General features: G+C 39.4%; 1 protein-coding gene across 1 annotated transcript in view; it reads left to right on the plus strand.

Annotated features, from left to right (window-relative positions):
* The window catches only part of LOC109912114 (fibrillin-2-like), a 152,909-nt gene that overhangs the window by 18,164 nt on the left and 120,258 nt on the right, over positions 1–14,487 (plus strand). The window contains exons 7-9 of the mRNA XM_048595128.1: positions 3,842–3,967; positions 9,390–9,515; positions 13,617–13,754. Of these exons, the coding sequence (XP_048451085.1) occupies positions 3,842–3,967; positions 9,390–9,515; positions 13,617–13,754 (390 nt within the window). The remainder of the gene's footprint in view (positions 1–3,841; positions 3,968–9,389; positions 9,516–13,616; positions 13,755–14,487) is intronic.

A 14,487-nucleotide genomic window follows, 5' to 3' on the forward strand; every position in this document is an offset into this window, starting at 1 on the left:
AGATGTGTTTTGAGCAGGAGGGTGAAGTCAGGAGCAAGATCTCAATAACCTATGTTTCCCGAACATCCTGCCTTCTGCAGGAGTCTGGTCCTGAATTATTGTAATTTTTAGTGACTGCTGGGTGATGAGTTATTAAGTGCTGCAATTTTACAGTCTTTATATATTTTCAGACCAAGTCACTCAGCAAAATACCATTTTAATAAAGGTTGAGGAGGAAGCCAAATTGGACAACAGCTTCCTGGTATAGCTCTCCTTGTGTGGTCGTAGGAACTTGCTTTTCAGTTTGCTCATTAGCACTGATAGCCTCACCATTAATCTAACTGCAAGATCTAGGCCTGGAGTCTATTACTCAGTATTCTGTGTCACTTGATTCAAAATACCTGATCATTCCATTTATATTTATACATCTTACTTATGCAGTTCAATTCAAATTGTTGAACTGTGTTGTTCATTAGCGCAAGACAATGTGGAATTATGAGGAGTGTTCTGTCCCATGATGGTAATGCTGTGTTTATTTATATCTCTGAGATCTTTTACGGGCCTGATGGGATTTATCCAAGGATTCTATGGGAAGCGAGGGATGAGATCGCAGGGCCTTTGGCGATGATCTTTTCGTCCTCACTGTCCACGGGTATAGTGCCGTAAGATTGGAAAGAGGCAAACGTCATTCCCTTGTTCAAAAAAGGGAACAGGGATAACCCCGGAAATTACAGACCAGATAGTCCTAAGTCAGTGGTGGGCAAATTATTGGAAAGGGCTCTGAGAGACAGGATTTATGATCACTTGGAAAGGCACAGTTCTATTTGTGATAGTCGGCATGGATTTGTGAGGGGTAGATCGTGCCTCTCAAACCTTATTGAATTCTTTGAAGAGGTGACCAAACATGTGGATGAAGGTACAGCAGTGGATGTGGTATACATGGATTTAAGTAAGGCGTTTGATGAGGTTCCCCATTGTAGGCTCATGCAGAAGGTAAGGAGGCATGGGACAGGGGGAAATGTGGCAGATTGGATTCAGAATTGGCTGACCCTTAGAAGATAAAGGGTGGTAGTGGACGGAAAATATTCAACATGGTGCTCAGTTACGAGTGGTGTACCACAAGGATCTGTTCTGGGTCCTCTTCTATTTGTGATTTTTGTAAATGATTTGGATATAGGAGTGGAAGGGTGGATTAGTAAGTTCACGGACAATACGAAGGTGGGTGGAGTTGTGGATAGTGCGGAGGGCTGTTCTAGGTTACAAAGGGACATTGATAGGATGCAGAGCTGGTCTGAGAAGTGGCAGATGGAGTTGAACCCTGAAAAATGTGAGGTGATTCATTTTGGAAGGACAAACTTGAAAGCAGAATACAGGGTTAACGGAAAGATTCTTGGCAGTGTGGAGGAGCAGAAGGATCTTGGGGTTCATGTCCACAGTTCCCTGAAAGCTGCCACCCAGGTTTATAGAGTTGTTAAGAAGGCGTATGGTGTGTTAGCTTTCATTAATAGAGGGATTGAGTTCAAGAGCCGTGAAGTTATGCTCCAGCTATACAAAAGCCTGGTTCGGCCACATGTGGAGTATTGTGTCCAGTTCTGGTCACCTCATTACAGGAAGGATGTGGAAGCGTTGGAAAAGGTGCAGAGGAGATTTACCAGGATGTTGCCTGGAATGGAGGGAATGGAGAGAGCTAGGGCTTTTCTCTTTAGAACGATGAAGGATGAGAGGTGACTTGATAGAGGTGTACAAAATGATCAGAGGTATAGATAGAGTAGACAGCCAGAGACTTTTTCCTAGGGTGGAGGTAGCTTTTACGAGGGGACATAGTTTTAAAGTGAAAGGAGGTAGATATCGGGGAGACATCAGAGGTAGGTTCTTTACTCAGAGAGTGGTAGGGGCGTGGAATACAGTGCCTGAGAGGGTAGTGGAGTCGGCCTCATTAGGGGCACTTAAGTGGCTATTAGATAGGCATATGGATGATAGTATAAGGTAGCGTTGGAGGTTAGATAGACCTTAGGTTTCGGGTAAAAGTTCGGCACAACATCGTGGGCCGAAGGGCCTGTACTGTGCTGTACTGTTCTATGTTCAATGTTTTAGATAAGTGCAACAATTGTTTTTAAACAACTGGATTGAGATGATATTTATTGCACAATGCTTGATGGAGCAATTTAGGTTCGTCTAAAGATATGGATTCCCAGGTCACCATTGTCCTGACCGTACAGATATAAAGGCAGCATTGCAGTTTCCCCTTCCTGCTGGTCTGCATTATGTTCATTTTTGGTACAGCTCAGGTTCGATGTTGTTAATACTTATACATTGTGAGTCTTGCACTCTGGGTTATAAACAGAAATTGCTACTCTGGTGCGGAGCTACATGATCACCAGTGGCTTATTTTGGACAGAAACCGTGGTGCATACTGAATCATACAGAACCAAAAACCCCCAAATTCCAAATCCAGTTTAAACTGAAACTGGAATGCAGTAGGCAATAACGAAAGCACTGTCATTTATTTCAATGGCTCTAGGCTGTTCCTTAATTCCTGTAAACAAACATTTCAACTCTCCTTCCCACTTCCCATTATGTGGGTTTGGTGGTGACCAGTGCCTCATTCAGCTTTACCAAGTAATTTGACTGCGTGTTTGTATAGCAACACACTGAGTGCCTGGGCCGTACACTGTGAAGATATTTATGTTAAAAAATGTTGTGATGGTGGTTATGCACAATGACAGTTTCAATGTACTTTGCCAGTCTGTGGTTACAAGGCTGTATCTCCAAAATAAATTGGAAACAGTTAAAAGTAAACTCAATAGGGAGGGCTCAGCAACCTATCAGTGAAGTGAAATATTATAAAAGCAGTCACAGCAAAAGCATTTGTCAACCAGTTCCTGAGTTTTGTAGAACTTCAATTTAAGTAATGAGAATCAATGTCACTGCTGTGTTTTAGAAAGGGCCCAGTGTTATTGATTTTCATGTGCTTGCCCTGCTTATTTAAAAGGAAAGAATTTAGAACTTTATTCTCCAGTGATTGATTGCATCAAAAGATTACTTGGATGCACACGATCAACTATTATTTATCATTAAGAAGGGCAAGAAGGAGTTGATCTTCATTTCTCAATTTGGGGCATGAAACATAATCAGTCTTGCAGGAAAATAGTTGTAGATGCTAATAGAGTCATATAGCACGCAAACAGACCCTTCAGTCCAACCAGTCCGTACTGAATATAATCTCAAATTAAACAGTGTGGACATTTTCTAAGTTCATGTTGCATGTACAGATGCATGTGACAGTTTCAGGAGCAAGGCTCAAAACTTGCCAATCTTCAGAAACATATGAATCGGAATGTGTCCATTCAAATTGGAATGCCTTAAGCCAGTGAATGCAGGAAAACCAAATGATTCGATTGTGAAGCACTTTAGCTTAGTGACCAAGTCACTGATGGTATTAACTCGTTTCTCACAATTGAATTTAATAACTTTTTTCACATCTCTCCAACACCAGGGTAGCATGTTTCAAATAAGAAAATGTTAACCGAAATAATTGTCCAGATTTTACCTGTATTGGAAAATCGCAGACATGAAACACACAATATTTTCAACTATTGCTTTTAATTAATAGAAGATCAAATAATATGCAAGAATGGTATCTAAATAGGCACTGCCAACAGGTCAGGCTCCAAGCAGAAGCATAGTCTTTTAAAAGCTGAACCTGTAGTTAATGGTTATAAATGTATATTTACATTTATCATAGCAGGTAAAGGATAGTTGCAATGCAATAAAATATCATTTTTAAAAAGAAATGTTTATAACAATCTAAATGGAAAACATATGTTTAAATACACATTCTGTGTTGCTCTTTGATGAACAGATATTAATGAGTGTGATCTGGATCCGGATATTTGTCCACATGGAATATGTGAAAATCTTCATGCCAGCTATCGATGTATCTGTAACATTGGCTATGAATCTGACCTAAGTGGGAAAAATTGTGTGGGTAAGTAACACTGTGCAATTTAACAACAGCAGCTTTTCTGTTTTTGTTTGTTGTTCCTTCTGCCTACCTGCAAGAAGTCACGAATCATTGGCCACACCAGACTACAAGGTGCAGGGCTAGATGAACACAGCAGGCCAAGCAGCATCATATCTGTTCCTATGATGCTGCTTGGCCTGCTGTGTTCATCCAGCCCTGCACCTTGTTGTCTCGGATTCTCCAGCATCTGCAGTTCCTACTATCTCTGATTCAATTTTGGCCACACCAGACTATCAGGTTTGTGCAAACAAATTTCAATTGAAGTTCATTTCCTATAAATTATTTGTGTGAAAACTATAGGACAAAATAAATGCCCTGCATTTAAACGCTGCTTAAAGCTGCAAGGAAAAGTCACTTCATTTTTTAGTAGAAGGTTGCAGATTTGCAAATGAGCAAAGATTGAAGGTGGTATGATGGCTCAGTGATTAGCACTGCTGCCTCACAGCACCAGGGACCCGATTTGATTCTAGCCTCAGGCTACTGTCTGTGTGGAGTTTGCACATTCTCCCAGTGTCTTGTGGGTTTCCTCCGGGTTCTCTGGCTTCCTCCCACAGTCCAAAGATGTGCAGGTTAGGTGGATTGGCCATGGAAAGTATAAGGTTGTTGGGATAGGGTGAGTCTGAGTGGGATGCCCTTTGGAGGGTCAGTGCAAACTTGATGGGCTGAATGGCCTGCTTCTGCACTGTAGGGATTCTATGATATATCTAACGTTCCAGATTTTGTCAAACAAATAAACAAAGAACTGATGATGCTGGAAATCCAAAACAAAAACCGAAATTACGGGAAAAACTCAGCAGATCTGGCAGCATCTTTGGAGAGAAAGTAGAGTCAACATTTTTGGGTCCAGTGACCCTTCTTTAGGACCCTGAACTAGGGTCACTGGACCCGAAACATTAACTCTGCTTTGCCTCCACAAATGCTGCCAGATCTGCTGAGTTGTTCCAGCAATTTCTGTTTTTGTTCCAAATGTTACACTCCATTGTTTTAAAGAGTTTGAAAAGAGGTTTGTTAACTTACGCTGTTCCCAGCTGTGATTTTACTTATACCTCTATCCTGTGTTTTCTTTTCCCATTATACAAGCAGTAACTGCATTGAGTCCTCTCCAGGACAGAAACTTTCAATCCCATTGGTTTTCTGCTGAAATAGCCAGCAACATTTTGAAAGCTTCTTTGATGTGCTTTTGGACTTTTGCAACACTTGAAAGAAATTATCAGAATTCTATTATTAAAAGAGGTGGGCTACCAAAATCAAACATGTGAGTCCAATTGCAGGTTGGCACATGGTCTTCACCTGGACCAACAGAGACTATGTTCCATTGTGGATCTCTGCTTGTGATAGTTGAATTGATCTCAGCCGTTGCTATTGCTGGAAAAGCCAGAATCCAGACTGAAATCTGGCTTGATCAATTGTATTAAAAAAAATTAACAAGGTCAACTTTTACTGAAATTCAAGCACGCAATGCTACAGATTTGCTTTTAACAATAAAACGTAAGTCTATTACTCAAAAGAAACGGTGATAGAATTGATTAACCTAGGCTATTTACAAAGAATGAATTTTTAAAGATTTCAAACACAGTAAAAATATAATAATCCATCTCTCCCAGCACCATCCCTTTCAAGTGCTGAAAGACCAGAAAGATTTTTTTTTTCTAACATATATATATAGATCTAACTAACTGTTGCTTTCAAATACCAGTTTCAAGAGTTTGATAGTCTTTTGAATGGTCACACAACTGAGCTTAGATTTTCTCAGATTCAAATAATACCTTCAGCATTCTAATCAAATTCTTTTGATTTGGAACTTTTAAATTAAAGCTTTACATTGAGTTAATGTATGTCCAACTTTAGAACTAACTCCTTCCTCCATCTTCGACCAGAACATCCAAAAACAGAAACCAAAAGCTCACTCTGTCATGGATATTTTCCATTAACAAAAACCAACCCCTGATCATACCAACTAAAAGCAGGCTGACACTCTTCAAGCTTTATTAGGTCTATTTGTAAAACTTTCCCAATTCAAACAAATTCCCATTAGTGCTCCAGGAACTATCTCTCTCATACTCATTTTAAAAAAAACTGACTCCAGAAATACTAATAAGGTAATTATAAAACCATCCTCTCACACACGGACCAAAACCCAAATGCCACTAGTTCAAAATCCAAACTCCAATTAAATGGTATTAATATGTATCTATATGTATCTACATTATAAATCAAATAGAAGTTTATAAAAACATAAGGGGCACAGATATGGTGAATAGCCAAGGTCTTTTCTCCAAGGTAGGGGAGTCCAAAACCAGAGGGAATAGGTTTAAGGTGAGATGGGAAAGATTTAAAAGGGACCTAAGGGGCAGCATTTTCACATAGAGGGTGCTGCGTGTATGGAACAAGCTGCCAGACGAAGTGGTGGAGGTTGGTACAATTATAATATTTAAAAGGCATCTGGATGGGTATATGCATAGGAAGGGTTTAGAGGGATATGGGCCAAATGCCTTTACGGAGCAGTCATAGTCTCAGAGATGTCTCTGAACTTGCTGTAAGCTCATTCAGTTAGCTTGGGGATCCCAAGAGATGGTGCCTATAAATTTTGGAAGATGAAAGGAAGAAAAGTTGTGAACTATTGTACACAAATTACAATGAACTACACATTTTATTGTTTTGAGAAGAAAAGCCTGAGGAACTGAATTAAATGGGGTTATTTTTTAATGGTACATTTCTCTGTAGTGAGGTAAGAGAAAACATCACTGAAAGTCTTTCCTTTCTTACTCATGTTTTACTCAGAAGTATTCTACATCTGTTTATCATGGAGACTTGAGAGCCAAAGATCATTTGTGCCTTTGGCAAAAGAAAATCATTTCCACTGATATTTGTCAAAAATATTGTTTCTTCAAATATTCCTCAAGCTTTTGCTTTCTTAATTTATTTGTTTAATGCATTGCATCATGAGACAGCTTGCCAAGGCAACAGCCAAAATACTGTAGTGTCTATAAGTACGAGAGAGTTTTATCTATTCGCTAACAGAGATTTGCAATGATCCAATATGCTTAAACCTAATGTAGCTATATTCTATGACTTAGGTACTGCTTTATTGTGAGTGCATGCATATGTTGAATTCAGTGTTTATTCTGTGGAATTCCAGCATTTTTATTATCATTTGTGGATTATGTTCTGCAATCCAATCTGTTTTTTTGTAAAAGCACAAAACCAGTGACATTAGCTATGAAGGATAAAGTAGACGCTATTTCCTGTAATCAAGTTTATGATAAATAAATAAGTCTTGTTTTGATAATTGGGAATCCAAGAATTTACTGACGTCTTGAAGATAATAGTTTGCTATTTTGAATTCTTTCTCAAGGCTACATCTGTAGAAGGTTGCAGTTTTGCAAATGAGCTTGAACTAATGTTCCAAATTTAATAGTCTATTATTGACAAGAGTTTTAGTTCCTCATTTTATATATGTTTTGCATTTAAGTGTTTCCTGCATATTTAGTTGTTATCTTTTCCTGCTCCTGGTGCTACTGTGTACTTAACAAGCTGGATTTATGGGGCTGTGTTCTCCCTGTCACCCCTATTAGGGCAAGAAAAGCTCAGCTACACAATCAGAAAATTGCTACACTGTACAAGGAGACCATTTGACTCATCGTGCCTGCGCTAGCCGTACTCCTGCCTCTTCACGTAACCCAACACATTCTTTCTTTTCAGATAATAATCTAATTCCTTTCAAATACTTTGATTGAATCTCTGTCCACCACACCGTTAGACAGTGCATTCCAGACTTGCAGTGTGATTTTTTTTCATATTGATTTTGCTTCTTTTATTAAATACTTTCAATCTGTGCCCTCTCTCTCAATATTTACATGAGTAGAAACAGTTTCTGCCTATCCACTCTGTCCAGGCACAACATGATTTCAAAATGACCTGTTGTCTTTGAATAGTTCCTAGGCCCCTTCAGGAACAGGATGGTTGACCACGGAGAGCTGCTTGCTGGGAGGATAGTTAAGGTGCTTTGTGATTCCAGCTGTGCCAAGTGGCAGGAGTGCCCAGTATCAATTTGCTAAAACCACTGTGCTTCCCAGGAAATGTAGGTCTCCTCCTACTGCAGGTAAAATAATACAGTAACACTGCCACATAAAGGAATCAATAAGCCCAAGGGTGAGTGGGCTGTCTACATCTTCAGCAACCCCCATAAAATCTTACACAGGTCAAGTGCAGTTGGGTAGATGTTGGCAAGGCCACACACTAGATTCCTTGAGCACCCCAACTTTAATTTGACTGTCCATTCTGTTTCTAGTCTTTTAAAGCTCTCCTCAGCAGTGAGGTCCACTGCTCCACCATCACCCAGTACTCAATATTGTGTCAGATTATAAGTTTGTGAAGCACCATGAGATATTTATCTACACTAAAAGCCTATATCCATACAAAGTGTTGTTGCCCTTCTGATGAAATAAGAGTGAATAGAGCATGCCTGATGAAGAAGAACTATCTAATCCATGGGAAATGCAAGGTCACAGAGAGAGGGTAGGGGGGTGGGTCTGTGTGGGATTCTCTTCAGACTGTCAGTGTGAACTCAATGGGCCAAATGGCCTGTTTCCACACTGTAGGGATACTATGATTCTGTAATTAGAAGGCAGTTGAGGGTGGCATTGAACTCCCCATCTCCAAAATGAGAGCTTAACATTTTGCACTTTGTAAGCAAGCTAATCATCTCATGCAGATCGGAAAATATGGCCACAGCTCCACTTTGACATTGTTGTTTTGTTGTTTTCTGATTGAGGTTTAACTGTATGCAGGTGGGAATCAGTCTGTTGCACATCCACTAGAAAATGTGAATTCCAGGCCTATGATTATTGAAACTAACCCAAAGACATTGAGCTTCTGACAAGATGACTTACCGTGAACCTTCTACATTCTACAAAACAATTAGTTCCAAGCTTATAGTTAGTGTGGCATATAATGTGACACTCATTAAAGTACATGACACATAAAAGCTCTCTGTTTAGAAAAATGGTTTCTGCAATGTAATGACGATCAAATCACCTGCTTCTCTTTATTTACATTTGATTAGTCCAATGAGTTGTAAAGTGTATCATGATTAACATACAGCAGCGAGCAGCAAGCAGGAGTTACTGACCCTAGTTTGTAGCCCCAGTTATACATAATAACTATTAATGCTGTTAACTGATTGATGTGGAAATGTGACTTGACAAAGTCAGCAGGGAATCATGAAGGTATTTCACCAAACCATTCTTATTAGACATTATTAAATAGATATTGAAAGCAATCAATACTTTATACTTGTGGTTAATTATTCTGCTAAGATTTGCTAACTCTTTCTTGTGTTATTTGTGTCTTCTCCTTGTGATTTACCTCAACTCTTATCTTCCAGACATTGATGAATGTGTAGTGAACAGTCTCCTGTGTGATAATGGCCTTTGCCGGAACACACCTGGTAGCTACACCTGCAGCTGCCCAAAGGGCTACCTTTTCAAACCAGACTCTGAGATGTGTGAAGGTGAGGATATTAACAAATTCACTGAATTGAAAATGACAACCACTCTTTATAGCAATTGACCGTAAGGCAGTAGCAAGCATCTGCATTGCAATGTATCACCTGTCCAAACCACTTACAAAAGAGCACTTGATGTGGAGGTGCCTGCGTTGGACTGGAGTGGAAGCAAACAAGTACAAATTCCACCATGTGGGCTTTCCAACAATATCAAAACCAGTTTAAAATATCAAAACTAGTGTCGATGCAATTGGTTGTTGTTTTTTTTCAGACAACATTCATTTGGGTAGTAACAGAGGTTACCTACTGTGTTACAAGCAGAGAAAATCACCAGATACAAACTCTTTTAGTGCCTCATAGTGAGAAAACCTCGAATTTAGCGTCTGCACAATTACATTTTCTCATTATTCTGTAGCAGCCAGAGATACACATTGGACGTTTGCCTGCCTTTAATCAGAGATGTGTTTTTTAAGCAGATCCTTATGCACTGATTCTGGTTAATTGTATCCTTTCTATTTCCCAACCTCAAAGAGAAAAATCAAAGTGGCAAAATCACGGCAACAACTTTCTGTTGCAACCGCTGGGCGAAGTCAGTGAGGAGCTAGTGGACAAATGTACCAGCCAGGAGAAATGTACCGGGGCGAGTCATAAACATCATTGCACTGATTCTTCAGCTAATTTGTTTGTTGGATTTATCTTTTTGATTGTAAATTAAAGATAGTAACGGAGATGACAGATATGATTTTGCACTGTCTTTATTGAACCATCCCTCAACCATTACCAGTCCATCACCACCATCAAAACATTTCTAATCTTTAATGTTGTCTAGCTCGTTAAAAGCAATCGCTATTGAAATGTTTTGAGAAGACTCAACCTCCAATAGCTGAGTGTGCAATTTCACCAGCTGGCTTTGAGCTGCAAACTTGCAGAGTGGGATGGTCTCCAATGCAATGCCTGGTATGTGATAAATTAGCCAATTTCTGACAGACAGATTCCCTAATGTCACCAGGTGCCACCTAACCTACCTAGCTTGTTACTTTCTGATTGCTATTGAGTGATATTTGTAAGAAAATGCATGTGTATATATCTGACAAGGAAAGGTTCAAATCCCCAGTAGTATCCCCGCAATGCCTAGTGAAGTAAATTTACGCTAAATTGCACTTTTCTATGCCTTACTACAGAAAAAAATGATATTAAAGTGATAGAAAATAAAAGTTCATTAGGCAAGAAGTGCTGCCATTACAGAACAACCTCAGAACAATACACCAGGAATCTTCCTTCATTTGCTCCATCAGGGAAATGAGCCATTTTCTGTTTGACTGCCCTGCTACATGTAACCAATGGTGGTGAAAATAACTTCTGACCATTGACTTATTTTTCTGCCTCCTGCCCCTGCTACTTCAAGAACTAACAGGAGATAAATAGCAATCCTCAGTGAAAACTCTTTTGAAGCTGCAGATTTGTGTTAAACCATATCCTATTTGTTAATAAACTCCTTCTAGAGATGAGGCAGGATAGAGGAGACTTTTTAGACGGTTTGAGGAGAATACTGTTGTTTCCCCAGATGCTGCTGTTTTGTTAACAATTTTCATAAACTCCACTAAGCCTTGCTTCCGATGTGGTTGAGTGACTGGAGCCGAATCAGGTCACTGTGGTTTGGGGGAATTTGGATTTTTTTAGTCTGTACAGTAAATATTCTCCCAAATAGCATAGCAGGACTAATTTAAAACGGGTGTCTTTTGATGTATATTTCCCGGGTATCCTAATATTTTGTAAGTGGTAAACCAAAAGGTACTTCTTTCTTGTTTCTGTAATGTAATGCACACATGTAATCAGAGCCCTTGAGCAAACATTAAAACCACAACTGAATTCCTGATTTGAAACAGATACAGTATTTGATCATAAGAATGATGCATGTTTCAGAAAGGTTACAACACTAACTCTCCGTGTGATTGTAAGATTTGGTAAACCTGAATGGAAAACTATATACTCCATGTTTACATTTGGGTAAAACACAATCATAAACAAAGTTCCTTTACAATTCTTAGCTCTGGTATCCTTCAATCAATGACCCATACCTTGTTAATACTGTGGTTTTCCTTTAAGATTAAATGGGGTAAATTTAATATTAAGTTATGCAGCTCACTTGAATTGTCTTTGATCCACTTGGTTTGAGAAAATAAAATCAATTTTCTCTTCCATTCAAGCTGAAAGTCCATATATTTGTGCAGATTCAATGCCTGGTATGTGGTTAATTAGTACTTCTATTTATGCCATTAGTTTGTTCTCCTCACTATCAACTGCCTCGCTCAAAACAAATGGTAGTTGTGAGAATTTAGCTGTTGCACTGAGGTGTCAGATGCTCAAGCATGTTTGGGGTGGCACATGGTACAGTGGTTAGTACTGCTGCCTCACAGCGCCAGGGACCTGGGTTCAATCCCAGCCTCAGGCGACTGTCTGTGTAGAGTTTACACATTCTCCCTGTGCCTGTGTGGGTTTCCTCTGGGTGCTCTGGTTTCCTCCCACAGTCCAAAGATGTGCAGGCTAGGTGGATTGGCCATGCTAAATTGCCCATAGTGTTCAGGGATGTGTAGATTAGGTGGGTTATAGAGGGATGGGTCTGGGTGGGATGCTCTGAGGTTCGGTGTGGACTTGTTGGGCTGAAGGGCCTGTTTCCACACTGTAGGGATTCTATGATTCTACCTCTGCTTGAGATTAAAGCAATCAGCCTATCAATTAATTCAGTCTGCCTCAAAGTCAGTTCATAAACAAGTAAAAAAAAGTCATAGAGTTGCTTTTTAGTACATCAGAGAATCCCCATGAAACTAAAACAACCTCATGTTATGCTTTTAAATTCTGATGCTTTAGGAAGTCATATGCAAAGTTATAATTCCACTCAAAGCTCCATAACATTGAACATGTGGCCAAGTTTACAGATTTTACATCAATAGCAACTTCTAATCATTCAGAACTGAAAGTAAAGTCTGGTATTTATTTTGATAATTTCAACAGACTCAATTTTCCTTCTTACCTCAGAGACAGCAATAATATGAAGTCAGGAACCTGAATGCTGCAATGGGATAGTGTGCTCAGATCTCAAGTAACCAGGCACAGTCCCAGACTTTTGTGGAATCAAAATGACTCCAGAACCCACTTAGAAAATGATGTGCACAACCCAATTTTGGAATTCCTGACCATTTTCCCCAAAGTAGTTTTCAGTGGGAAATGATGAAGCAGCAGGTAGCAAGCCCAGATCCAACACTGAGACTCTGACTAACTCCATTAGGGTGATTGGCATTGCCTCACCTCCCGTTACCACCTCGTCCCTTCAAACTACCACCCCTAACACAACAATTTAATGGAGTCAAACCAGCTTTAAGATTCTTTTGAAAGGTAAGTTCAAAAGATGTTTCCCATGCTCTCCCCATGATCCTGATGTTCCATGCCATCTCGTGTTTACCCATCCACCTGTCACGACTCCTCATACCCACCACGGGCCTTCCATGACCATCACCCCATCTCGTGCAAACAAACATTGAGACATTGACAAAAGAGATCACAGAAGGAACAATTTATTATAACTGCTTAACGATGCTAATCAGGCAAGGTCAGCAGTTCTTTTCAGCTGTAAAAACAAAAAACCCTGCTGACATAATAATTTTGAGTCTGTCCTGTGAGCCAAGCATACAGGTATAAGATCTTTCTGTGCAGAATTCCATGTGGTTGACTCTTAACTGCCCTCTGGGTAATAAGGGATGAGCAATAAATGCTAGCCTAGCCAGTAACACCCTCATCCTGTGAATGAATAAAAAAAATTGCTTCATTACACATGTTTCACTGTGCATAGGGGATTCTTAGCAGGGGCTTTAGTAAACAATATGAAATTCAGGTAGATAGCAAGTTATTAATGTCAGAAAGAAAAACAAAAGCCCTTCACTTTTATCAACTACTTGGGAACTAACTCCTCCATTTTGAGACAAATGTTGTCTTCAGCACATTCTCCTCAGGTAACTTCAAGCAAATTTGAAGATTTTTTTAATCAATTAATATTGTATTTTGGTTTGTTTTGCCTACATGAATATGTCAGGCTGTAACAATACTTAACAGTGCGATTTATTTTTCCAGATGTTGATGAATGTGAGAGCAGCCCTTGCGTCAATGGGGAGTGCAGGAACACAGTAGGCTCATTCTCGTGTGAGTGCTCTACTGGTAGCAAACTGGATCAAAGCAGAACTGTATGCATTGGTGAGATACAGTTTCACTTTTTCTTTAAAAACACAGCTTAAAGAACAAACTCAAAAGATTTCTGAGCAGAGAACATAGACTCTAGCCTACTATTATTTTTAACCAGATATAGCACAAAGTTTCTTCTCAAATGACATTGCATTTATGTGTTACCTAAACCATAGATAAATTACTATTCTTATTAATTACAACTTTTTATAATTAGCCATGCAAAATAAGAAATTCTTCCCTGACTAAGTCATGCAGCCTTGGATGTATATCAAAGTTTCGAGTTTGGTTCAGTGATCAATTTAGTGAATATTAGTTTGGATCCTTTCAGAGTGTTAAGTTCATTAGAAACAGACCACTGCATCGACAGTATAGAAATTCAGTTAATGGGTCTGCTTCACATCCAACAGAGCAGCACTTGTTCATTGATGAAATATCTGCAATTATATAGTCTGACTTATTTTCCTAAGAGTGCTCTCAGGGGTGCAAATTGAGAACCTGTCACCTTGATACTTTAGAAACTCAGGAAAGGAGGTGGGCTATCTTTTATCCTCATTTCGACACAGGAGAGTTCTGTGTATCATGGCAAAATGCTATGTATCAGCAGTCTTCCATTGTGTGAGGCATAGGTTTAAAGTCGAGTCAAACTGAGCTATTGGGTCGTGATGGATCTTTGAGGAATTGTAGACACTGTTATAATTACAGTATAGCAACAGGTAGTACAATGATGCACTGGGCTAAAGGT

This window comes from Rhincodon typus, chromosome 3 (genome assembly GCF_021869965.1).
Source record: "Rhincodon typus isolate 14 chromosome 3, sRhiTyp1.1, whole genome shotgun sequence".
Classification (NCBI taxonomy): domain Eukaryota; kingdom Metazoa; phylum Chordata; class Chondrichthyes; order Orectolobiformes; family Rhincodontidae; genus Rhincodon; species Rhincodon typus.